General features: G+C 41.7%; 2 protein-coding genes across 4 annotated transcripts; both read right to left on the reverse strand.

The window, feature by feature from the left end:
• Nucleotides 1-452: 452 nt before the first annotated feature.
• tacc3 (transforming, acidic coiled-coil containing protein 3) lies at nt 453-12,345 on the reverse strand. Of its 2 annotated transcripts, XM_053502840.1 has the most exons (16): nt 12,225-12,340; nt 9,873-10,047; nt 8,834-8,952; nt 7,585-8,742; nt 6,499-6,553; nt 5,707-5,875; nt 5,577-5,635; nt 3,765-3,892; nt 3,601-3,682; nt 2,217-2,366; nt 1,941-2,008; nt 1,808-1,851; nt 1,559-1,719; nt 1,196-1,302; nt 862-982; nt 453-704 (listed from the first exon to the last, which is right to left on the reverse strand). In XM_053502840.1, the coding sequence occupies exons 2-16, from the start codon at nt 10,044-10,046 to the stop codon at nt 639-641; spliced, it is 2,661 nt and encodes an 886-aa protein (XP_053358815.1). In that variant the 5' UTR covers nt 10,047; nt 12,225-12,340; the 3' UTR covers nt 453-638. The 2 variants fall into 2 exon arrangements, with proteins under 2 accessions (XP_053358815.1, XP_053358816.1); XM_053502841.1 differs by lacking the exon at nt 9,873-10,047 and having other exon boundaries at nt 12,225-12,345.
• Nucleotides 12,346-14,907: 2,562 nt separating this feature from the next.
• Nucleotides 14,908-20,661, reverse strand: mycla (MYCL proto-oncogene, bHLH transcription factor a). 2 transcript variants are annotated; one of them, XM_053501390.1, is made up of 3 exons: nt 20,567-20,661; nt 16,531-17,059; nt 14,908-15,963 (listed from the first exon to the last, which is right to left on the reverse strand). In XM_053501390.1, exons 2-3 carry the CDS (start codon nt 17,027-17,029, stop codon nt 15,395-15,397), a joined length of 1,068 nt encoding a protein of 355 aa, XP_053357365.1. In that variant the 5' UTR covers nt 17,030-17,059; nt 20,567-20,661; the 3' UTR covers nt 14,908-15,394. The 2 variants fall into 2 exon arrangements, with proteins under 2 accessions (XP_053357365.1, XP_053357364.1); XM_053501389.1 differs by lacking the exon at nt 20,567-20,661 and adding an exon at nt 18,633-18,913.
• Between the last annotated feature and the right edge of the window lie 5,952 nt (nt 20,662-26,613).

Here is a 26,613-nt window from a genome sequence, read left to right on the forward strand (position 1 = left end):
GCCTACAGTGTAGCCTGGTGTATGTAGGAGTGATGCAACATTAAAATGTAAAGATGTTTTTGTGCAAGCACAATGAGAAAGTTCTTAAAATCCCTCGAACTTCAGTCAAGTTGATTTAAATTGAAGACCCCATTCATTAGCTTTATAAATTAAGTTTTTTTTCCCCTATTAAACAAAATCTCTGTTAATCTCACCACCATATTTTAGCAGTATTTATGCATTGCTTGTTTTTGCTCTTATTCTCCACACACTGTTCTAACTAATACAGCATCAATCTCAGTTCTCCCTCCATGGATATCCCACTCTCACACTAGGTTCTGCAAGTCCATCTCTAGTAAAACATCCAACATGTAGTGTTTGTTTATACAATTAACAAACCCATAAAAAAAATAAACCCAAAATTGAGTTGTGCGCAAGTGCGAAGTGATTTGCTTCCATAAACACACGTTCCATAAACATTAAAGGAATCTTTATTAGTGCGAGAGAAGTTCACTGTAGACCTCAAGGTCACAAACTCCCAGGTAAAGGTTATGTAAATAACTTTACAGTAAAAGTCTTTATTTATTACGTCAGAACAGGATGAACAACAACCATAAAGAGACACACGTACACAGACGGACATAAATAAGATGTGAAATTCAGTGATGCTGCACTTTAGCGATCAGCTCATCACACAGCTTGGTGACGTCCTCCACCTCCTTGGTCTGAAAAAACAGAAGAAAAAAAAATTCTCACACACTGAACTAGTTAATCTTGTACCAACTAGCAGCTTTCACATTCAAGTGAAGTGAGACATTAATGACTCGCAACATCTAACATAAGGGGGAAAGTGGGTTTAGTCATTTCAGCACAGTGTGGTACCTTCTGCTCCAGGTTCTTCTCCAGGGACTGCACTTTGAGCTGCTCTCTCTTCAGCTGCACCTGAAGAGCAGAAACCTCCGCTCCCATTTTGGTGCGCACCTCGGCTATGTGCTTATTCGCCCTGCAGACAGAAACACATGTTCACATTCGAGTCAACACACTCCAGATCCTGTCCGGTTCCTCTGATCAGTCAGTCCCCTGCTCGTTCCTGTTCACAAAACCTGAAGACAAACTGGTTCTCTGCTATTCAGAACTTCTTACTAATCTCCAGACATAACTGCACCTTGTGAAGGATGTACAGTGATGTGACGGTGTCAGTAATCTGAGCTCTTACTGGTCAATTTTCTCCTCAGCATGAGTCTTGAGCATCTGATAACGCTGCTCCTCCTTTTGCAGTCTGGCCAAGTAGCTCTGAGCGCACTGTTTCAGTGTCTCCTCGTTCTAACACAAAAAAAAAAAAAAAAAGAGAAAAAAAAAGAAAGAAAAAAAAAAAAAAACAGTTTAAAGGAGACTTGTATAGAAACAGTGCAGTTATCTAAAGGGATGAGATCTATAACACCAGAGGATGGATCTAACACACCACCATGTGACAAACAACCCGAGAACCGAAGCGTCCATCTTACAAACTCACTGCCAACCTACTCAAACATATTGCGAACTTAGAGTGCATCAGTGCATTAGAAAGTGAGCAGCGCACCTTCTTGAAGCCGTCGATGACCTCCTTGCGGCGGTCCAGGCGCTTGACGACGTCGGAGAAGGAGCGCTCCATGTCGCTCAGGTCTTTAGCCAGCTGCTGTTTCTCCTCGAGCACTTTGCTCAGCTCAGCCTGCGCGAGCTCTTCCTTCTGCTTGTGTTCAGCTGGACGTTAACACACACAAGTCAATCAAGGTTTAATCATGCAGGTTTTTAATAAACACAGAAAGCGGAGACTTGCTATAACACACACCTGTGATCTGAGCAATAACAGCCTCGAACTCTGACACGATCAGCCTGGAGAGGGAGAAAGAAGATGTGAGCTTAAACACTGACACAGAATCAACACCCAACCTGAGCAACACCCAACCTGAAGATAAGCTTACACCATGTGCTGATTGTCCAGAGTCATCTTCTCAATCTGAGCCTTCAGTTCTGCCTCGCGCTCCTCAGCCTACAGGAACACACAAGTTTAAAGGGGATCTCTGCAGTTTCTAGAGTTCCTGTTCCCACAGCACTGGAGAACCAGTGAGATTTATGAATAAAGACGATGTCATTCAGTAGCACAGCGTTATGAGAAACGTGGAGGACGAGACAGAAGCTCGTGTGTTAATTGTGTGCATCCTCCACTTCCTGTTGCCCGGCTGTGTGTTTCACTCTACCTGTTTTTGAGCCTTCTCTAGAGCAGTGTCCAGGTCTTTCTGTGTGTACTTCAGCATGTCCACAATGACATCATCGCTCCTCTGAGTCTGCTTCAGCGTCGGCACCAGCAGGTCCACCACGATGGGGTCCTGAACCGCTGGAGGCTCCACCTACACACACGCATGTTTGAATTGACTTCTCTGAACTTTTTGTTCCCTCAAAACACTCCGTTTAAAGCACTGCAGCACACCCTCACATAAAACCATCAGGCACACATCAGTGCGGACACTATCATTGGACTTAACATAACACTACATCTAATTTATCATTGGACTTAACATAAGAGGATCAACACCACCACACTCGAACCCATGCATGAGAACAAACCAAGCTATGTGAATGTAAAAGCACTCCAAGCACTGATGTGCAGACAGTTTGAGAATCAAAGTTCAGTGTTCTATAAACTCAGGTCTACAGACAAAATTAACAGTGATTAAGGCATTGGACTGCTGATTATGAGGTAATGGGTTCAAACCCAGCACCACCGTGCTGTCACCATTGTTTCCCTGAGCTCGGCCCTCAACTGCTCAGAGGTATAATAAGAAACTAGGGATGCACCGAAATTTCGGCCGCCGAAAATTTTCGGCCGAAATAGCATTATCGGTTTCGGCCGAAACGTAAGAAAGCGCCGAAAATAAAAGCCGAAATTGTCGCCACGCCTCTCCCATCCTCCCGTCTCGTTCGCGCTGTCATTACGCATCAAACACGGAGTATGTCGGCGGTTTGGAAGCACTTCAAAGTTTCAGATGAGGACAGCAAAGTTGCAATATGCAACATTTTTTTAAATACAAACAAAAAGAAAATATTTTAAACATGTTTTTTTAATGAAGCCATTTTCGGTTTCGGTATCGGTTTTCGGCCAAGTGCATCCAAAAATTTCGGTTTCGTTTTCGGCCCAGAATTTTCATTTCGGTGCATCCCTATAAGAAACCCAATAAAATAACCAAGTCTTTTCCCTTTTTTTGCACGCAGAACCAAAAACCTTCCAGCACCTTTTTTTCTCGTTTCTTTCATTTTTTTTTATGCCTGGCGTCTAGTTTCTCTTATACATGTAAAGCTGGCTTGGATATAAGGAAAGGCGGGGTGAGTGCTATAGGGGTTTATAAAATCTGTATTGAAACATTACATGTTTACCCTGTTATATCCCCGTTTAAAATCAATAAAAATATTGTTGAGGAAGAAATAACCCCAAGTCTTTCTGAATAAGGGGCATCTATAAACTGCCCCAGGTCACAAACTCCCGTGTAACACGACATGAACACAGGAACCAGTGAAACGCTTTAACCCCTTCAACAGATCTCTCTTCAGTGTGTGTGGGTGTACGTTTGTTAATGTGTATCTCACCGGTGCAGGGAAGTCCTCCAGTAGCTTTGGGCATTCCTGATTAGATTTCTGCCTGACCTCTGACCTCGCAGCCTCCATCATCCTGCAACACACACACAGCTTTTACTACAAACACTCACATCAAATCAGGCGAGTGCTCACAGTTCAAGGTGATGCTGACTGACCGGATGGCCAGAGAGGGACGAGGCAGACTGAACCCGGAGCTTTCTGCTGCAGCCTTTTTTGGGCTTTCTTTCAGCAGAGGGTCAAACTTCAGATAGAGGGACTGCTTACGCAGGGCAGATTCCTTAAACTACACACATACAAAAGAATTATTGACATCAAAGCTTTTATTTACAGTGGTGTGAAAAACTATTTGCCCCCTTCCTGATTTCTTATTCTTTTGCATGTTTGTCACACAAAATGTTTCTGATCATCAAACACATTTAACTATTAGTCAACGATAATATAATTGAACAAAAAATGCAGTTTTTAAATGATGGTTTTTATTATTAAGGGAGAAAAAAAATCCAAACCTACATGGCCCTGTGTGAAAAAGTGATTGCCCCCCTTGTTAAAAAATAACCTAAATGTGGTTTATCACACCCGAGTTCAATTTCTGTAGTAACCCCCAGGCCTGATTACTGCCACACCTGTTTCAATCAAGAAATCACTTAAATAGGAGCTACCTGACACAGAAAAGTAGACCAAAAGCACCTCAAAAGCTAGACATCATGCCAAGATCCAAAGAAATTCAGGAACAAATGAGAACAAAAGTAATTGAGATCTATCAGGCTGGTAAAGGTTATAAAGCCATTTCTAAAGCTTTGGGACTCCAGCGAACCACAGTAAGAGCCATTATCCACAAATGGCAAAAACATGGAACAGTGGTGAACCTTCCCAGGAGTGGCCGGCCGACCAAAATTACCCCAAGAGCAACATCTAAAGAACTGCAGGCCTCACTTGCCTCAATTAAGGTCAGTGTTCACGACTCCACCATAAGAAAGAGACTGGGCAAAAACGGCCTGCATGGCAGATTTCCAGGGCGCAAACCACTTAAGCAAAAAGAACATCAAGGCTCGTCTCAATTTTGCTAAAAAACATCTCAATGATTGCCAAGACTTTTGGGAAAATACCTTGTGGACCGACGAGACAAAAGTTTAACTTTTTGGAAGGTGCGTGTCCCGTTACATCTGGCGTAAAAGTAACACAGCATTTCAGAAAAAGAACATCATACCAACAGTAAAATATGGTGGTGGTAGTGTGATGGTCTGGGGTTGTTTTGCTGCTTCAGGACCTGGAAGGCTTGCTGTGATAGATGGAACCATGAATTCTACTGTCTACCAAAAAATCCTGAAGGAGAATGTCCGGCCATCTGTTCGTCAACTCAAGCTGAAGCGATCTTGGGTGCTGCAGCAGGACAATGACCCATAACACACCAGCAAATCCACCTCTGAATGGCTGAAGAAAAACAAAATGAAGACTTTGGAGTGGCCCAGTCAAAGTCCTGACCTGAATCCTATTGAGATGTTGTGGCATGACCTTAAAAAGGCGATTCATGCTAAAAAACCCTCAAATAAAGCTGAATTACAACAATTCTGCAAAGATGAGTGGGCCAAAATTCCTCCTGAGCGCTGTAAAAGACTCGTTGCAAGTTATCGCAAACGCTTGATTGCATTTATTGCTGCTAAGGGTGGCCCAACCAGTTATTAGGTTCAGGGGGCAATTACTTTTTCACACAGGGCCATGTAGGTTTGGATTTTTTTTCTCCCTAAATAATAAAAACCACCATTTAAAAACTGCATTTTTTGTTCAATTATATCATCTTTGACTAATAGTTAAATGTGTTTGATGATCAGAAACATTTTGTGTGACAAACATGCAAAAGAATAAGAAATCAGGAAGGGGCAAATAGTTTTTCACACCACTGTATATATAAAAAAAAAAAAAAAAAGAAGAAAAAAAAAAAAAGCCATGTTAAAAACCCATCCACTCACAGTGTTGGACCCGAACTGCTCCAGATAATCAATCTGTCCGTCCAGGTCACTCGGCATGACTGCACAGAGGGGAGGAGTTACACAAGGACCTCAAGACTTACTCACATTACACACCCATACAGACACTTACACATGGAGCCGGGAACAAACTCATCATCGGCCGTGGTCATGTCGAACTCTGTGCTCTGGGTCGGGACGTGGAGGAAAGCCGGCTCCTCCACCTGCAGAGGCTTTGAAATGACAGGAACACTGGGCTGGTGGGCTTCAGGAACCAGTAAGGGCTCGTGTTCTTCTGCTGTCTGCACAAGCAGACACGAGACACAGTCAAGTCGAATAAATTACAATCTACAGGAAAAACTATTTTAAGTTTGAGGGGAAAAATGATGGATCCGTTATGTCGAGGTGATTGGACACGTCTATTTAGCAACCACTGTTCTCAGGACCTCAGATGGTCTTATTGCTTGTATGTAACCCAGATCTTATTTTTTACATGCCAGTCTGAACAGCACTTATTTTTTTATCAACAGTCTGAATTACAAATGTTCTGAATCTTACAAATGTTTAGTGCAGGTGTCGGCAACTTACGGCTCTTTCATTTCTTTGCTGTGGCTCCCTATGGCTTCGGAGAATAAACATTCGAAGTATTTTATTTAAATTCTTCTTTTTTTTTTTTTTTAATAGTTAGATAAAAAAATAAAGATCATATATAATTAAAAAGAAAAAAAAAGGCACAAAAGCACAAACTGAAGATGTGAGTTATAGAAGTTGGACGATAACCTGCCTTTACAGTTATCTTGAAAACACCCCATTCCTGTGTTCAGGTGGGTCAGATTAGGAGCATGATCTAATTAGACTGATGTAATGTCTGCCTGCAGTGTGAATGCAACCTAATAATGCCCAATACGTGATGCTTCACACTCACCTCTGCAGATGCCAGTTCAGGTCCTGTTGCATTTCCAGGCTCGGTGGAATCAAAGCTGTTCAAACACATACAGTCACTTATAAACCAACAGCATTAAACACACAGGACACAGGTTTTTTTTTTTCAATAACCCAAGTTGATTTATTAACCCTGAGGTTTATTTCTTTTTTTGATCAAAGTTTTTTTTTTTTCAAACTATACAGAAAAAAAAAAAAAAAACACACAAACACACAAACACAAAACCAACCCCCCCACAACCAGACAAACAAAGATGCCAAAACAATCAGATGTCTATAAAAATTAAATAATAATAAGTAATTTTCCCCACACCCTTCCTTTACAGTACAATATTATCTGTGTCCATGCACTCAGCAAAAGTTAAGAAAGTGCCAAATATTATAAAATGTCCCAGTAGATCCTCTAACTGTATACCTAAATTTCTCCAGTTTAAGCCAGTACATCACTTCCCTAATCCAGTGACTAAATGTTGGCGGATCATGGTTTTTCAATTAGGTCAAAATTTATCTCCTAGCCGAAAGGGAATTTATGGCCAATATTTTAATTTTCCTTTGGTTAAAACTGGTGTTTTCTGGAGGCACCATAAACAATGCAATAAATGGAGATGGCTCTACTATCTCTCCAAATAAAATCTCAAAAATATTGGTCCAGAACATCAGAGTCAGAGCTGCAGGAGCCTGCCTGCATCTGTCACATGTGTTGTCTATCAGTTTTAATCTTAGAAAGTCTGACTTTTGACCAATGTAAACGATGCACAAAATTGTACTACAGCATGTCTAAGGCAAATTGATGAGAAAATTCCTTGTATTATTTTGTGCCAAATTTTCTCTGAAATTGGTTCATCTAAATCAGTCTCCCATTTATTTCTGAGTAAATCTAAAGGTGTTGAATTATACATCATAAATCCTACGTATAGTTTCTTTTTGGACTGATTGACATTTAAATATTGAAACTAAAAAAAAAAAAAAAAAAAAAAAAAAAAAAAGGGAAGGGCGCTGAGGTATTTTTTGTAGAAATGTACACTAATATGCACATGAACAAACATCTCCCAGTTCTCCCATCACTGACCTGTGTGTAGGGTTCTCCACAGCACTCTCCTGGTTCTCCAGCAGAACTGGACCGGTAGAGACTTCACTCAGCCCTGGAGCACTGCGAGGAGGAGAACTCCCCATTTTCACCGCCGTACCAAAAGGATTAAAGTTCGGATCATCAAACTTAGCAAAGTCGATAGAGTAAGCGCCTCTGGCTGGAGGAATGTCTGTCGGTGTGCTGTCGGCCTCTGTGTCACATGCCCTGGCTTTGATTTCTGGACTTTTCTTCTCAGCTGGTGGAACAGACTCTGGCTTTGTACCATCAGGTTTGGTTTTGGAAAGCGGAGGCTTTTTTAAGCCGAGGCGTTTGGGTGGAGGTTTGCGTTTGACACCGGCATCGTCGTCAAAATTGAACTCCAGCACCATGGGAGCATCTTTAGGGGAGGTTACTAAGGGGGCAGCTGTGTCTGCGGCCACCTCTGGAGGGCTGAGCTGCACTGTGGTGGACAGTTTCTCTTCCTGCACGACAGGCATCTCGATGATGTTCTCTCTTGAGCTCACATCCTCAGCTTGAGACAGAACCAAGTCGCAGACGGGTGACTTCCTGGAGATGGGAGGAGAGTTCTGGATTTTTGCACCGCCTGTGTTAAAAGGGTTCACCGAGTCAAGGTTATCGAAATCGATCTGGTAGGATCCTTTAGGGAGTGAAAGTGAATCGGTCACATCTTCAAGCACTACAGGAGCAGGTTCAGAAAGTTCTACGTTCATCGTTTCGTCAGAGCTGTGATCGGCGGGCGGGGTTTTCCTCGGCTCGATGATCACCGTGCTGTCTGTGGACGCACCGTCTGCAGAAAAGTCTGCCAGGGAATTCTCGACAGACGGGATAAAAGGAAGCGTCTCATCCAGACCCATGTCGATCTTTTCCGTCACCTTCTCTACCTGATCGGGGGCAGGCGATGAGGCGGGCGGTGCAGGCTCACTCAGGATCAGGGTGTCAGACAGCAGAGCAGCAGGTTTGGGTGGAGAGAGGATCATTTTACCAGAGCTCTGGAAAGGATTTACAGACTCCAGGTTGTCGAAGTCGATGGCGTAGCCTCCTCTGCTCTGAATGGGCATGTCGTCGTCAGGAAGGGAAGTGTCCGTTTTAGCAGGAATGTGGATTGGCAGCAAGGGAGCGCTGTGTGGAGTCGGAGACCTGAAACACCGGGACATCATCATGAGCCCTGAGGGTATATTTAACACCAAACTAATACCATGCAGGTTAATCTAAAACCTTGAGCACTCACTTGAGCGTGAGAGACTCCAGTGCGTTAGCGCAGTCGTCGAGAGTCGCCATCCTGCCCACACGACTCGGGGACATTATCTTTTTTGTAACCGGGTCTCTGAGCGGAGTCTGGAAACAAACCTGGAAGGAACGATCAGAGAGACTTCCTGAATGAACAAAGAGTCATTATACAATAAAACAATACATCAGCACACACAGTATATTTACATGCACAGTTAAGTGGAGCTCTGGTTAGAACTCAATTCAGCTGTTCAAAATCACACCTCCGTTCTCCTGTTACACAAGCGCAGCAGGGGAATTGATTTATGGCCCAAAGCATGTCCCACTCCACCACAACAGGTGGCGATATAAACACTTTCAGTTTGTGAGCAGTGGACCTTTTCCCAAGTTCATTCATTACACTTGACAAAGACACAAACCGGTAGCATGTGGAGAGGTGAAAACATGGACATCTTTACAGCTTCTTCTGCGGTTACACATTTTATTCAACTTCTGGGTGACTCGAGTCTGACTCTGAAAAGTCTGACTTGATTTCAGTCAGAGTAACATGTTTACACGAGATTGTTAGCTCGACTAAAACTGGACTTCTAAGATAAATGTAAACATACTAAAAAAATAAAATTTAATCAATAAAAAAAATAAACATACAAAACAAGATTGCTTACAGATCACAAATAGAGCATTTTACAGACAGGGCACATCATTAAAAAAAAAAAATTTATAACCCATCAAGAGAACAAAAATATATTCTGAATATTCATGGTGTACGGGACCGCACTCTCACACTCAGACCAGTGAAGCTGCTCCCCCCAAATATACATTAACTATTATAAAAGGTCAAGTACAACATCCAATCATCCGCCCCTTATCAGTTTGTAAATGCTCTTAAAATTTTAAATAAATGAATAGAAACCACCACATTATCTTACTTAGAATAACGTACGGCGGTATAACTGTACATGACAGAGTAAATTTGTTCTAGACATGAACTACGACGAGATAAACATGCTTCACAAAAGAAAGCCCATGAGCAGTCGTACCTTCACTCCTTTTGGGATGTTTTTATTAAGGTTCTCGGCCTGAGACTGTCTCAGGATGGACGGCCGGCCGGTGGGCTGATCCAGAGCAAAAATGTCAGCGGCTGATTCGGACGAGAAGTGCTTGTGTACGGGCAGAGCGCCCTGATTCTCATCGTTCACCACCTCCGAGCTCATACTGAGAGAAACAGAACATTTCAGTTTAAAACCACACCCAGTCCAGACGTCATGAGTGTTTGCGTGCTGATAAGGAACACACTTTCACACTGTAAATAAACAGCAAAGTCACAAGCGCTGCGGAGAAAGAGTGAAGAAATGTGAAAACGTAAATCACACTTCAACCCGTACAATTAGCGCTGACCCAATATCAGGACGATAATTAATTACGTCAACGCACCTACCCAAGACATCGTGATTTTAGTTTTTAACTCGGAATTTTTAACATTAACGGGAAGCAATCAGTTCGCTTCTTTGGTACAAAAACACTCAATTTTCCTTTCCAGTGTTACTTTGTAAGCACAAAAATCACCGTAGGTTCATAAACACGACAAACAAAATTATGTTGTGCTCGTCACAAAACTCAAGATATTCAATATTTGTTTTAAATAAATTTTTACTTGATAAACGAGCGAGTCATGATATCGGAGTACCAAATATCATCTAGTATATTGTGACACGCATGTGCTTCTTCATTTGACACTGAGCATCACAACTGAGCCCACCCTCCTCTCTTTAATCTCAATCACTATATCCATGATTGTTTTCAAAGGTAAAGTGCAGGTTACTTTGTTTTATTTTTACTTTATATTGTTAAAAAATTATATTTTAAATATTTATTTTTTTGGGTTGTCAAACAAATCATCAGAGTTTCAATTATTTTTTATGGGGGAAATTCACTCAATATACAAGTGTTTTGGTAGACAAGCCTGTTTCCAGAACAAATTATGCTCGCAATCCAAGGTTCCACTGTATAATTATTTTAACTTAAAGTTCAAATACCAAAGAATCATCAAATAATATAAAAAAAATTATTCAGTTATGGCGATTCTTTTGTGTGGTGATTCACGTAATGCCACACTGATTTCAAATGAATTTTTTATACGTTTACAAATATTTGTACGTTTATAATAGAGATGAATTGGTCGATTGGCTGTGATGGGTGATCAGCCAATCAGCCTCAGATATAAATGATTCTGTCCCGAGCACAGAAGCTTCAGTGGTGCAACAAAAACATATTTATGGCATTACATTATTCAAAAGTCTTTGCCTTTATGCATCAAGTCTGTAAGTCTTCATACGGTGATTGAACAGAACAACTCATGAAAACTTAGGACGACTAGTTCTGGTTGAAGCGCACACACACTCAGTCTAATGGGGAAAATCTGTTCTAAGTCAGATGCCCTGAATCATCGACATTAATCTGAGAGCCCTGAGTGAGGGAGTGAAGAGATGATCATGATCACACTACTCCAGTCAGCTGAGGTGTGTGTGTGCGTGCATGTGTGTGGGGAGAGAGGAAAGCATGACTCTACACACACACACCACAGCCATGGGACTATAAAAGAGTGCCAAAGAAAATAAAATATTAGCGTTGAGTTTCAGGTTTAAAACTAAAATTTAAAAAGGACTTATGGTGAAGCAGATAAATGTATTTAGATTCCAGTCTTTATTTATTTAAGCTCATTGATTATTACTAAAACATAAATGATTGTTATTGTTCCACCCCAGGGTCTCAACTTCAGATTCCTTTAACACGTCAGGAATTCTGCAGGAGGAAAACCCCAATAAGAGATGGAGCTGCTGCTAAAGCTAGCTGGCTAACTGGGTGGAAGTGCATCATGTAAATAATAAAACAGGAACACACAAAAATGACCGTACTAAGAAAGAGTGAGTATTGTATTTTAGTTAAAGTCTCTTAACCCTCTACTAACACACTCGTCAGTTTAACTTGGAGTGGATGCTAGGTTTAATAAAAGTCAAGTAGTTAAGCAGTTAATAATATAAGTGTTAAACAGATGACGCGTTCCACAGCCTTTAAACAATTCTAAAACGATGAGCTAGCTAGCAAAAAACAAAACAATAGAAGTTACGTATTAGTTCAGCTTTCTATCAAATCAGCAACAATGTCAGCGTATAAAAAACACATTACCATTGATATTTCATGAGAAACGCCATGAGGATTCCTGTGGGTTTGTGTTTTAATGCTGTTAGTTTATGTTATAGTTTATATGCTAACACACGAACAAGGCTAGCTGCCGTGACCGTTATAACCAAGAATCAGTCAAGTTAGCCAAGACAAAAGTTATATTCGCAGTTCGAAATCAATGTGACACGATGTTATATTACTGAACTTACCTCAGGTTTTATGATAAATATGACTTATATTCACTTTTCTGACTGAAACACAAACAAAAACTCCAATCACCGTTAGGAGCTCGTGCAGTCTCCTCCGCCTCAGTGTCGTTTCTGAGACGCCACACTGCAGCAGGGGAGAATTCAAATTTGAACGCGACCAATTAAATTCACCGCGCGGTGCACAGAAGGCGGGGTTTAATACAAATCCACCAATGGCGTGTCAGGAAACGCTGACGTGCTTATTGGTCTCCGCGGAGATTGACGTGCACGCTGACGAATGGACACGAACTCGCCGTCTTAAAGCCACAGTTTAAAGCTCAGCGTGGAGAGAAATAAAACCACAGTTAGCATGTTTATGAGAAGTCCTCATGTAAACATTCCTCAATGGAATAAATTAATGTAATAAATTGTGTAAGCTTTTGCTTAGTATGGTCTTTTAATATTGACACTAATGTTAACAAAAGAGATTTTAACATACGTGTATTTAAATAGCACGTGGCTTCTGAGTTGTCAATAAAATTTATGTCATTCTGTTGTTATTGTTGTAATCGTCGTTAGAGCTCGTACTCTGGCTCTCGCCCTTGGTTCTAGAGCAGTACTGAATGGCAGTATGGTGAATATAACACTACAAATGCCTGCAGTATGATTTTGATTTATTACACAGCCAGCCACCAGAGGGCAGCAGCGATGTGCACCACGTGCGATTAATCGGTAATGAATCTTCATGGAAACAGTTTAAATACCTCCACTGCACGCTGTATTCTCACGAGCAACACAACCCAACGACTCCTATTCAGAAGCCTTAAGCCCTGTCTATATGATTATGTAATGATAGAATTACATTAAATGTCATGTTTACAATGCACAAAACAGCAATGCTACAAATTGATGCGCAGAACACTTTTTTTCTGAACCCCAGAAATATTGATATTTGTTTAATGTGTTATTTTGCATGTAATGGACATTATAAATAAGGAACAATTTCGAACAATTTAACCCGAACATCAGACAATCTTTAGTATTTTAGGACATATTTTAGATGTTTTAAACCGAATCACTGAGTTATTTGTAATAGAATTAAACAAAAACAAAAAGTCTTCTTATTGGACTACCTCTCTCTCTCACTCTCGCTGTGGGTGTGTCCGTCTGTGCACTCGACCAATCGCACGCAGGCTCTGTCTGAGCGACAGCCACTGCGACCAATCACACGCAGGCCCTGTCTGAGCGACAGCCACTCCGCCCAATCAGAACTCAGAGTGGGGATTTCGAATGATGCGGCGTTTCCAGGGCAAAAGCCTCTGAACCCGTTAACGCTCTTTCATCTCTTGTCTCCACAAAGCAACTAAGTAACTAATTACATAAATATAAAGCTCGGGAAGCCCCAGAGAAAACAAGTGTTTAAACTCGAGTGAGTGAGTTCATAGTGAGGAAATGCTAATGGTTTCCCTCAGACGTGTATAGCATGAAAATATTGGCACCCCAGACACCTCTCAAACTTGGCCAGTAAGTAAATAAATAATGGAGGCTAAGAATGACAGCAACTTTCTAAATTCATTATAATACACACACAGGTATAATAAGAATAAAAACAGTGTGTAATAAAGCTGAGTTGTCATGTTCACACACTTCCTCCGGGTTCAGCTCAGGGTTACAGCATCGGGGCGACGCCCTCAGTCACAGGGACGTGCTTCCTGGGAGCAGTTGAGGGTTAAGGGCCTTGCTCAAGGGCCCCACAGGTGGTCGTGAGGTTTGAACCTGGGATCTCCCGAACCAAAAACCCAGTGCTGTAACGACTGAGCGACCCCTGACCCGCACCAGCAGTGACGTTTCTCAGCTTTACTTTCTTTACAAAAATAAAATGATTAAAAAAATATATACATGTATAATTTTATCCTTAGATCATCCCTAACGAACAGGCCAGAGGTGATTGCAGTTTGATTCTTTGGTTTAAGCGCCGACACCGAACACATCTCGTGTAGTGGCGGGACGCTGCTTTACATTATACAGCGAGAACATTACAGTCCACAGGGAGGAACCATCTTCTGCACATAAAGTGAACTTACACATTAAATTTCCAAATATTGAAAAATGTAAAAAAATTTAATTGGAACAAGTGCTGTATTATTGCTAACCTAAACTAGTTAAACCAGTGTCTTTTTCTTTAACCAGCCTGCATGATTTTCATTCTTTATTTGAATCCAGTGCATTGTGCATTGTGTGTGTGTGTGTGTGTAACCAGTCATTCAGGTCAGGGAAGTAAAACAGACCGTTGACTTATCATACATTTTCTTCCTCATACAACTTTAAACAAATAACCAAGACTTCATACATTTTAAATTGCGTTTAATTTCTTTTTTTTTACCGTAGCAAAATAGAATCTGTGACATGGGGAAAAAAAAAACAAACAAACAGTATTTACAACACCGCTGTGCAGATTCGAGTTGTGTCCAAAACAAAAATTCCACACCTCTACTGAGCATGTGCAAATACTACAGAAAAATCACACACACACTGAGGTAATTTAGGAAAACATGGAAAGACATGCACCGCTGTTATCAGAGAGCAGAAGCTAAACCATCACACAAATGGATCATTTTACCTTATGGGGAGGGAGGGGGGAAAAAAAAACAAAAAAAACACTTCCTGCTCTGAATGTGCAAAGTTTACCTGGTGTAAAGCCATGACCACCTGATCACCTGGTCAGTTTAATCATTAAACACACACACCTGAACATTAAGCTGTTAATTTCTCCACTTTACTCTTTAAATATGAAACACACGCACTCACACACGCTCACACACACCAATCACTCTGAAGAACCAGACATTGGCACATGCCCGAGCTCAGTGTTTTCCATTTTATTCCCTGTTTCAGTCCTAAGCGAACACACACGACGCTCCTCCAGCGGGAAAGCGCAGCGTCTCAGGATTCCACACATCTGCGAGACGAGACGAAGCCCCATCAGATGCCTTTAGAGTGTTGGTTCTCGTAGGAACTTAAGAGGATTTTATGTATTTTTATCTGCACTTGAGTCACCATGCTGATCTCTGGTATTTTATTCAGTTCTGAATTTATCTCTGTGTATCAAGTCTCGGTGTGGCAGTGCACTTTAGCTTTTTATAAAAAAGAAACCTTTCACTTGTTATGCAAAATAAACTACAGTTGTGACTTCATGGCTTTTTCAGGGCGCTGATTTTGCGCAGCAGCAGTTGTCGTCTGGCTCGCAGTTTCTTCCTCTCCTGCGCTTGCCGTTTCTCTCGCGCCTGCAGCTGCAGGAGGTACTCCGTGGCGCGGGTCAGGATGGCCACCTTGGAGGTTTTCGCAGACTCCGACAGACCAGGAACTTCATTCCGGAGCATCTGGAAGCGAGATCTTAGGTCATCCCTCCTCTTCCTCTCCAGGAAGTTCCTGCGCTGCTCGGTGGCGTCCTCGGAGTCCGAGCTGGCGGGAGAGGAGGACGAAGACGAGGGAGCGGATAAGTCCACACGGGCTCGTTTATCGCGCGGCTCTGCGTCACAGTCGTCGTCGTCGGGGTCGTGGAGCCGGTGTTCGTCCTCAGATTCGGGAGATGGGGCGGCGTAGTTGTGCTGCTGCCGGTGCAGAGAGATGTGGAAGTGCTTGTTGCGCGGGCCGGCACTTACAGCAATGGTGATGGGAGTGCGAGTGCGCTTCTTCAGCCGGTTCTCCACCGTCACCACATCGATCTCATCATCATCGTCGTCATCATCATCGCCATCATCTGAGGAAGGAAACAAAGCACACACTCATACATAGTCTAAAGCTCTAAAACCTCTACAACGGTCTCAAAAGCCTGCAACGGCATGTGCGTACATTTCGACTTTTGGTTACGTTTAAGAGAATATTCCCGGAGGTGTTGTTTCTAAGATGTTGAACTTCAGGGTACACAGTTAGACTTTAGAGATATGAAAAGTATTCAAATCATCGAGCAGAACAAAACATCACATTTAAACAGATTTACAAGACTGAAGGGGACGTGCAGAATGTCTTTAGGGTGTACAAAGTTCTGGAAGCTGAAGCCCCCCGCCCCTATGACATCACTTCCTCTAGGAGCACTACAGAAAATGGCTAAAGTATTAAAAACACACTACGTTCGATTTCTTTTAACGAGATTAAAAGAAATCTTTTAAGGATTCACTTAATAAACCTCTTTCATCACTTCCTGTTCTCACTCCTGAGCTAAAGATGCGTCTCCGAAATGACCATGTCGCGCTAAACAGGAAGTCCATACAGCTTCCTCAACAACATCCCTGCATTGTCGTCACTGCGCAGGTGCCGGAGCTCTTACCGGATGAGTCCGAGTGAGACTCTGATCCTGAGGACGCCAGGGTTTTTCTGGCCTGGGGCACGGGCAGGTTGAGGACGGCGGCAGGGTTCACGCATCTCGCGGTCTGTACGTCAGGCTGTCTCGCTGCACTATGGATCCGTGCCGCATTCACGTGCACCAGTTCGTTTTGATGAGTTTCTGGGAGAGGGCTCACCCTGGTGGCGTTAAAGCCACCGCTCCACATGCAGTCCTTAATCACCACTGAGCTCATGTTCCCAAAAAGGTCCAGCGGGTCCAGCTTCTTCACGCCGTAATCATCCGGCGCCCATGAGCTCCGCTCTATGGCCGGCAGCGGGAATACCATACGTCCAGCAGGGGAGGTCCTGGAGGGAGACCCGGGCGGCGTGGGGAGCAGCTCGAACTTCTTCCAGATGTCCTCGCTGGGCGCCGTGGACGTTAAGAAGTCCTCGATCCTTCCGTCCAGCTCGTCGTAAAAGTAGTGCTGGAGGTGATCACACATGTTCAATCCACACACGGGCGAGGTCACAACCTGCAGCACAACACCACACACGTATTAATAATCAACATGACTGACTTGATGTTTATCAGAGTCAGGTAAAGAGGCATCTGGGATCAGTGATGGGTTCATGGTGGCATCACTCAGTCACTCATTATCCGCCTAGTGTTTTCCCCATTAACAGGCAGATGCTTACTTAAGAAGTATGCAACTTAAAGCAGCAACAAATCATTTTAAATCTAGCTGACTATTCTGTACTAGAAAAATAACTAAACATATAAAAGGCTTAACTTAAAAAAAAATCTCAGGACTTAAAAATATAGATCACAATACTTGACATTCAGGACCAAAAATAAATAACTTAATATGGTTCTCATTAAACAGGATTATTAACAGACATCGCAAACAGCATTACAGAAAGTGTTTTATATGGTGCATTTTTCCAGTGCACTACAATGGAGACTGGTGTAGTTAAGCACGAGCTCACAATGCAACACAATGAAACTCATACAAGTCACTTATCGCTGCTCTAATCTCGCTCAAGACACATTTAAACCTCATACCTCCTGAGAACGCAATGCTGATTAACACGCATGCATTAACAATCAAACATGACCGACTAGACGCTTCTCGGGGCCAGATACAGAGACGTCTGGGATTTGTGATTTTTTTTTTCCCTATTAATGTCACCGTGGTGAAACCAGGCCACTTATTATTCGGATATATAATCCTGTCACTTGTGTATTTTTCCCCCCATTAACAAGTAAATGGTTTCTTTAGATCCAAAAGTAAAGCAACAACAAATTATTTTTAACCTGGCTGACTAACAATACAAAAAAAAACTTAAGACGACAGGACATAAATAAATCAATGCACAGCAACAAAGATCCACATTTGTGCCAAAATAACAAAAACTGCTAATTTGGATTAACAAAATATTGTAAGTTATATATTAACATACATCACAATTACATTACAGAAAGCCTCAGCTGAAATATAATGTAAACACTGAAGCCCAAAATTATTAAAAAAAAGAACAAAGTTTACATTTATTTTTTTTTATTAAAATAAATAAAAACAAAAAACACCACCACAGCTGATCTGAATCACTCAACATCACTGTGATGCATTTATAAATCAGGATAAACACCAGCGCGTGGTCCAGTCTTAAAGCTGCAGTGTGCACTTACAATGGAGCCTGGTGGAGTTAAGCACGAGCTCACAATGCAACATAATGAAGCGCGTGCAAGTCGCTTATCGCTGCTTTAATCTCGCTCGGGACACTTAAACCCTAAACCGCGCGAGAACGCAATGCTGCTGAACACAGGAGCGCGTTACGAGCTCGCGCGAGGCGACAGCGGGGAAGTTAAAATCACTGCTCACGTGCGCACGGAAACGGTATTACGGGGGTTTAACGCAAAACAAATTACAACATCGGCCCTTTGATCTTTTTACAAATGAAAGGAAAACATTTTACTGCACAGTGAGTCACAGATACACATCAGGAAAACACATCGGAGTTACTGAAGTCCCTCCGAGCTGAGACACACACACACACACACACTCGGTCGGTCGGTCGGGGGGTGGGGGTGATTAACGCATTTACCGTCTCATCTGTTCACTGTGTCCGTGTGGAGGAGAAGGAGAGCATGAGGAGCACAAAGACTGAGAACAATTGAACTTCCGGAACAAAGGAGGAGAAAGATCTCCAGCTGCAGTGAGAAGCTCCGCTCCACACGCCGGGGTCCGGAATCCAAAGTTACACACGGCCGAGAAACACCGAGATCCAGATTATAAAAAAACAAACAACAACAAAACTAACGCGTCTATTTACACCGACTGCAGCACGAGACTGTACAAGCCGCACCCGCGCGCCACTTTCGCGCCACAGCTGCGCCTTTGTGTAGCCACACACACGCTAACCACGCCCCCACCGCACGTAACTCCGCCCATTTATTTCCATAACCGCCCCGTCTCCACACACACACACACACACTCCATTCGGCCATTTTTTTTGTCCTTACTTACCCCACGGCAGGCTGAGCAGCGCTCACTTCAACACACACACACACACACACACACACACAAAGTTGTCCTGTTGCTAAGAAAACAGTCAGGACGCGTCACAGGGCGGCTCACACGTAACAGGGTCTTTACTGTTAACGGATAAAAACCTCATAGTGCAACTAACACACACACACACACACACACAAAATCATGTAATATGTCCATGAAGTATTTATGTATAACATAATTAGTTGAATATAAGTGCAGTCTGCACTAAGACACTTTGTTCCATGCATATTTGCACACACCGTAAAGTATATTTCAATTTGCACTGTATATTTCTATTTTGTACATCCTATTTCTATTTTTATTTTTAGTTCTATTTTTTCATAGCACATTTCTATTTTTATTTTTAGTTCTATTTTTCCTAGTTTAATTTAATTTTGTAATTTAATTTCTATCGTATTTCTTTTATTCATATTTATTTCTTATTTGTAAAATTTAACTCTCTTTTAGGGTCAATGGCAGTCGTATAATACATTTCACTACATTTCGTACTGTGTATGTTTGTGTATGTGACAAATAAAATTTGAATTTGAATTTGAATTTGAATTTGAATTTTATACACAAGGCCACACGGTGGCGTAGTGATTAGCTCTGTCGCGTCGCACCTCCAGGGTCCGGGTTCGATTCCCATTTCGGGGTCTGTGTTCGTGCAGTTTGCAGGTTCTCCCTGTGCTTAGTGGGTTTCCTCCAAGAACTAATTATTCATTAGCGTCCCCTAAATTTCCCCTAGTGTGTGTGTGTGTGTGCCCCGCAATGGATTGGCACCCTGTTTAGGGTGTACTCCGCCTCGTACCCTGAGTCTCCTGATCTAGGCTCCAGGCCCACCGACACTTTATACACAAGAAGTGGTATAGACGATGAGAGTGAGGATACATGTACCTTCATCCATACATGAACCTCTGTAGTCCAAATAGACACTGTGGAGGCCAATAAGGACTGTTGTATTTATTCATAATTTTTTATAACCCTGGTAGGACCTCAGGTTATAAAAAACATATAAATATTCACACATTTATACGCCATCATCATCAATACTCCTGTGTACAGGGTTGCAGTGGGGCCTGGAGCCTATCCCCGGAGGCAGGGTACACCCTGAACGGGGCGGAGGTCCTTGCAGAGCACACACACACATACACACTTATTCATACACAATTTGGAAGCACCAGTTAATTAACACCTAATCTGCATGTCTTTGGACTGTAGGAGGAAACTGGAGTACAAAGAGGAAACCAACCAAGCAAAGTGCGGAGAACATGCAAACTCCATGCACACAGACCCTGAGATGGGAATCGAACCCGCCTTTTTAGGTGGAAAATGAAAGTGCTAATTACTACGTCACTGTGCCGCCGTAAATGATAATCTGACACTAAAGAGGAAAAAATACGTGTCTGAAAATATTTCAGTATAAACTAGAGTACCCACAGCTCCACCCAGGTGCAGATCCCGACCCCTGCATGCTATCATTACCTGCGAATATAGTGTGTGGTCGTCTCTCTGCCGCTCCTCACGCTGCTCCAATGTTTCAGCAGCTCTCAGTCCTGCCTGTCAGACGCCTCGTCACTGTAGGCATGTCACAGTCTGATCCGGGGTTTCTGTAACTATGACCTCAGCCTGACGTACCAGCTTTAGCTACTGTGAAGACACTCACAGTATGATGTCAAAGTTGATGATGTCACTGACTACCGTTATGTTAGGTGAGCAACACGTCTGTGACACGTTGCGGCGGATTTACCTGTGCAAACAAACAATCGACATTTTTGCCGTTGAGGAATTGAGGAATGCCTGTGACACACTTGTGATGGGACTACCCGAGCAAACACAACATTTCTGCTTCAGATATAAAGATAAACTTTGCAAACATATAATACATTCATCCAGATACGTCATAAAGACGTGCGTGTCATAAAACATCAATTCAGTAAAAATCTTGCTGAGTAGAAATACAGTACAATCTGCAGTAAAATTAATCACGTCAGTCATTAAACACGTTTGGGACCGGATGATGCGTCAGAAATATTACAACAACATCCTCACACACTATCGCCACAATATTCAGCTACACTACCAGATTTGCGTTTTTTTAAAAGACAGAAAACTGACTGACCTCCTGTTAAACAGCTTCAGTGTTATGAAAGATATCACACTACCTCAGGAAGACGCATCATCACACAACTGATCACGGTATCAACAATATACTGTGTCATCACAGAGCCCTGACTCATCACACACTCGAGACTAGATTGTGTTACGCATTTGTGTATTTTTTCGTATTTAAACATTTGTCATTTAATGCCTGATCAACTTTTGGCCTTAATATGTGTGTGTGTTTCTGATATACAAATACTACCAACATCTCCTGGGTAATGAACTGTGTGTGTGTGTGTGTGTGTGTGTGTGTGTGTGTGTGTGTGTGTGTGTGTGCGTGTGTGTGTGTGTGAGACCTGACGACGCCCTGATTCTCATTTTCACCTCCTTGGCCATAAACACAAACGTTAACAAGGAACAACTGCAGGTCTTCTCATCTGTTAGTGTGAAGGATGAAAGAATGAAAGAATGATGTGAGGAATATGTCACTCTCTATCTCTGACACACACACACACACACACACACACAGGTCATGCTCTTTGTTATGTGTGACTGGTAAAAGATCTTTTGTTCTAAGTCCTACATTTGACATGCGCATGTATAATCACAGACCCTCTTTCACACACACACACGCAGCTCCATTAACACTCATTCACAAGCTGTTGAGTCTCTCTCTCTCACACACACACACACACACACACACACACACACACAAACGACTAAATGATTTGCCTGGGTTCTTTTGCATTTCTTTAATAATCAAATACAGAAATCAAAGACACACTCTCATGTACACATTTCTGTTTGGACAGCGAGTATCTACACTTCTGACCCTTTAGTGTGTTTTAGTCCCGAAACTCGACACACTTTCACACATCTTCATGTGCTATGAACAAAATGAAACACTCAATTCAAAACCATGTACAGTACACTCTCCCCAAAAGGTAACACTGACACCAGGGCACGCACACTCACGCACACACACACACACACACACACACACACACACACACACACTGGTCACCCTTATCACATGGGTTTGTTTAAGACACTGAGTAGGTTTACACTGCACTGATGAATTAAAACACTGTGATTTAGGGTGCATCTATAATCTTTGTTTACAGTTAATTGATTAGAGACATGACAGAAATTATACAGAATTATAAATCAAGATTTAGTTCTTTCACATTTTTACCCCTGCTAAAAAATAAACCACTTCAGACTGCACCAGTACAAAAAAACTACTAAGGAGATTTAAAAATACCGGAATTATGTTAAGACCTGTTCAACTCATTATGAAAACCTGTAAGGACTGTAAGGAACCTTCAAGACATGTGAAATGTTTTCAAAATCCTGTGTTTTTCAAAGATCACGTAAATGCTCGCATGGTGAAAGAAAATGACAGTTTAAACCCAGAGCTATGTTTAATAGTGAAAGGAAGAGCATTCGGACCGATGGAAAAAGGTCATGTGAAGCAAAGCTGAAGGCGGTGATGGAATCTTGGAGTGTGCGTCTTTTTTTTTTGGCTGAGCAGTACAGTACACACTCCTAAATGAGCAGGACTACATTGGTGCTCTAATGCATGTGCAATTTAATGGCCACAAGAATATTCAAAATATTAAAAACAGGAGACAAATAAAAGTACATATATACATACTGTATATATCATCTGAGAACTGAAAAAGAACAATTCCACATTTATCCTAGCATCTCTGTTTGGCCAAAACATCTCATTAACTTGACAACAAACGGCCCTGAAACTATTGTATTGTTTCTAATGTCTTCCCCAGAACCACTGATTCTCTACTCTACTAAGTCAGTGAAATGGTTTTGGTTCCAAGCCTGTGCTGCTGATGGAACCTGACACAGACCATACGGATCTCCTTAAGAAGAAGTTGTGAAGATTATCATGAAGATGAGCTGTGCTGTACAGTATGGACCACATGTCTGATGGTGATGGAGAACCTCCTGCATGATAATAAGAGCACAGTCATTTGTATTGCCCTCATGATGATTATGAAGATCTCTGCAGTTTTATTTAGGGAAGATCTCTTCAATTCATCTTGTTCATTCTACTGTGGACTGTTACCATGAAGTAAATATAGCAGCGTATATACTTAATAGAACTTACGATACAATAAACAATGAGATGTTGCACTACATGACACACGATAAAGTGCAGTGGAGGATCAGAGGCTATACCTGCTCCTGTTAATAAAAGTTCATACTATGGAGTGAAAGCTGCCACCTAGTATAACCTGACTTTCATTTGGGACGAGCTTCTTCACTACATAAACACTCTGCAGAGATATATCATGACCCATATCACTGGTCCAGTGGAGGTGAGGTTCCCTAGTGGAGGAAACACTGTACTTGTTCGGGAGCATCATGGACCTGGAGCTCGCCGCTTTACCTCCATCTTCTGCACCCTTCCTGTGAAAGTTTGTTTTTCCTCCAAATGATTCTCATGAGACGTGCTGGTAGACAAGCACTCAGAAAGGCTCTGCAGTGTTCGACCCTCAAGCGCTGTGTTATTTCACTGCATTTTTATGTAAGCAGTAAAAGGGTTAAAAGAGTTCACCTTTTGCCTTAGAGAGTGAGCACCACAGTATTAAGTGTTTAGTGGAAAGTGTTTTACGGGAACAAACACAGGGACTGTGATTGGAGTATTGGTCTACAGGCTCAGAAAATAGACAGCTGTGTTTGGGTTTTGAGAACCGCTGGTGTGTAAGCAACTGAAGAGAGTGTGTGAATGATTAACTCGTGCTGGAAGATTTGACCTGATCATTGCAGTATTTTTTAAATAATGTAGCCTGTAAATAATCATAATGTTTTGTTCAGTGAACTCATAGTTAAACGAATAGATTATGAAAACTTTATTCATGTAATGCATCATGTTGTTTCATTCTGGCTACTCGATCGCTCTCCGGGCCCATAAGTATCGGGACAGTGACACAATTTTTCATGCTCCTCTGGACAACAACAGAAAGGATTTCAAATAAAATGCTCTCTCACTTAGGGCACTAGGCGGGCTACACCCTGGATGGGGTGCCAATTCATTGCAGGGCACACACACACACACAACAGGCAATTCGGGAACGCCAACTCGCGTAATCTGCGTGTAGTTATAGGAAACAAGAATACCTGGAGAAAACCCACCAAGCCCAGGAGAGCCATGCCTTTAATTTACATACTGCATTAATGCAGCCATTCTCACAGCCATGTCTTAGGCCAGTCGTAAAAAACTGACACTCGGTGACAGCCAATAAAATTGAAGCATTTTTACGGCTTTCCACGTGGTGCTAAACCACACCCAGGCGTTGCTTAAATAATATTATAAAATTGTTCAGACTCTGGCTCGAATCCCGCTCTGGGTAAAGATGTAATAAATGTGAATCCTTTGTTTTATGATTCTCTTTGCTTATGATTATCATTAAATTATAGCAACTGTGAGGTGAGTGCTAATGTGGTTCATAACATGCATTTAGTACTGAAGCATAACTTGATAATGTAATGGCTTTGTTATATCCAAAACTTGGTTTGTGGCTGTTAAATAATAAGACTGACTTCAATTATTCAGCCGAAACATTTTAATTGAAATTGCAATTACTTGTTACAATCTCCACACTCATTCATTTGTTTTACTTCTCACTATACTGTACATTATTCACTTTTCTTAATAAAGGATGCAGAAATGATTACATTTTACACAAGTATCGAACGCTCTGGGCAACAATAACATGGCAAAAAAACTAAATGCTAAATGCTAAAACTGAATGCTAATCATATATACAATATACAAAAAAGGCTATTTAATAGTTTTGCCGTTTCCTTTTACGGAAGAATGAATGTTTAAAATGAATTGGGCCACCTGAGTGTCTTACAGATTCCAACAGAAAGATAAAAGAGATAAATCTACATATAGATACAAAAAATAATAGTAATAATAATCAGATGAGTGGACATTTTTAATAGTTCATTTTTTGACAAAGGGCAGCATTAGTAAAAAAAAATTCTAAAAAACTATAAAGAACAAAGAGAACAAAAAAAATACAGACTTGAGAAACTATTGCCAGTCTCCTCCTTTCTTACATGATCTTTTCCCTCTTTTCCCACCTTTGTCTTTTCATATCATTAAATGTAAAATCCCCAAACTCTCTTCAGGTCATCTCCTTCTCCATGCCAAGATCCTTCCTTCTCCATGATTCTACAGATCCTTGTACAAAGAAAAAACCTTTGCAGGTCAGTAATCTACTTCCCTGCCATTCCAGTGTAACCCGTGTGTACGAGTCGGCTGTTTGGGATGAGAAGGAAAGATTTACGTAAAGATTCAGTTTGGAAAAACAATTCATGGTCCCAGGGCAGGAGGACTTTTGGTTAGAGAGCTCTTTCAGGTCCTGACCTGACCTGGCCTGGACCTTCTCTGGCGGTCGATGTCGTTGGCGGCGTAGCAGAAGCAGCAGCAGAAGCAGGAGCTGAAAGAAACATGGAAAAATTAAAATGAAATAAAGACTACATAGGCATGCACATTTCATAACAGGCATACTGATCTGGTTTTAATTTAAAATACATGTTTCCTCACATCTGTGCACAGACAGTTTGGAAGGAGAGATTATCAGCATTGCTCTCTCCAGCTCTTCATCTTCATCCATCACACTGTGGTGCTGACAGAAAAAGTTGCAGACAACCCTGAAGCATCCCCTCCTGTCTGACTGACCACGGCCAGGGCGTTTTGTCTGACGCGCAGCTCCCTCATGGGTGATCTTTTATCAGTCAGGCTGCATTGGTCGGATCTTGACGGAGATATCCAAGTGGTCCCTTACGAAAAACCTGCATGTTAAAAATAACAAATATTTTGTTTAATTAAGCATCACAGTCAAGCATAGTTTTTTATAACGTGTATGTTGATAAATGCTCAGTGGATAACAAGGATTATGAAGATTAAATATCAGTACGGGTACTTTTACTGTCTGCACTAATTAATCTAATTCTAACTGTCTAGGTTTCCTTCTACACTAATTAAACAAACACACATTATCTGTAATGCTGGCAAAGGCCTGACACTGGCATGAAAATCCCTCGGATACATCGGCGCTATTACAAAAACTACACATTTTACACCATAAGGTTTTACTTACAGTGCACAAACAGTACAAACAGAACATTGAAATAGCTAAAATGTAATGAATCCAGGTAACATAACATTGAATGAAAACACAACACATAAGAAAAATTATCATGGCATGTAGCATAAAATTTTTTGACAGCACCCTGTTATCTATTTGCTGATACAGAACATGTACCACACTACGGTTCTACCACGTCACATACTTTAGCACACACCCTTGTGTGGAACATGGATGAAGATCCCAAAAAAAACTGTGTTACACATGCTTATGTACGATAGTAATAGTAATATTCACACAGTA

Source organism: Clarias gariepinus, chromosome 8 (assembly GCF_024256425.1).
Source record: "Clarias gariepinus isolate MV-2021 ecotype Netherlands chromosome 8, CGAR_prim_01v2, whole genome shotgun sequence".
NCBI lineage: Eukaryota > Metazoa > Chordata > Actinopteri > Siluriformes > Clariidae > Clarias > Clarias gariepinus.

Excerpts from the sequence above, each read along its gene's own strand:
- tacc3 (XM_053502840.1), bottom strand. The coding sequence starts at position 10,046 with ATGAGCTCGGAGGTGGTGAACGATGAGAATCAGGGCGCTCTGCCCGTA. Across the intron at positions 3,683-3,764 it reads CGTCCCTCTCTGGCCATCCG|GATGATGGAGGCTGCGAGGT; the intron begins GTCAGTCAGCAT and ends TGTGTGTTGCAG. Across the intron at positions 1,303-1,558 it reads TCATCGACGGCTTCAAGAAG|AACGAGGAGACACTGAAACA; the intron begins GTGCGCTGCTCA and ends TTTTTGTGTTAG.
- mycla (XM_053501390.1), bottom strand. The coding sequence starts at position 17,029 with ATGTGTGATCACCTCCAGCACTACTTTTACGACGAGCTGGACGGAAGG. Across the intron at positions 15,964-16,530 it reads GTCTCACTCGGACTCATCCG|ATGATGGCGATGATGATGAC; the intron begins GTAAGAGCTCCG and ends TTCCTTCCTCAG.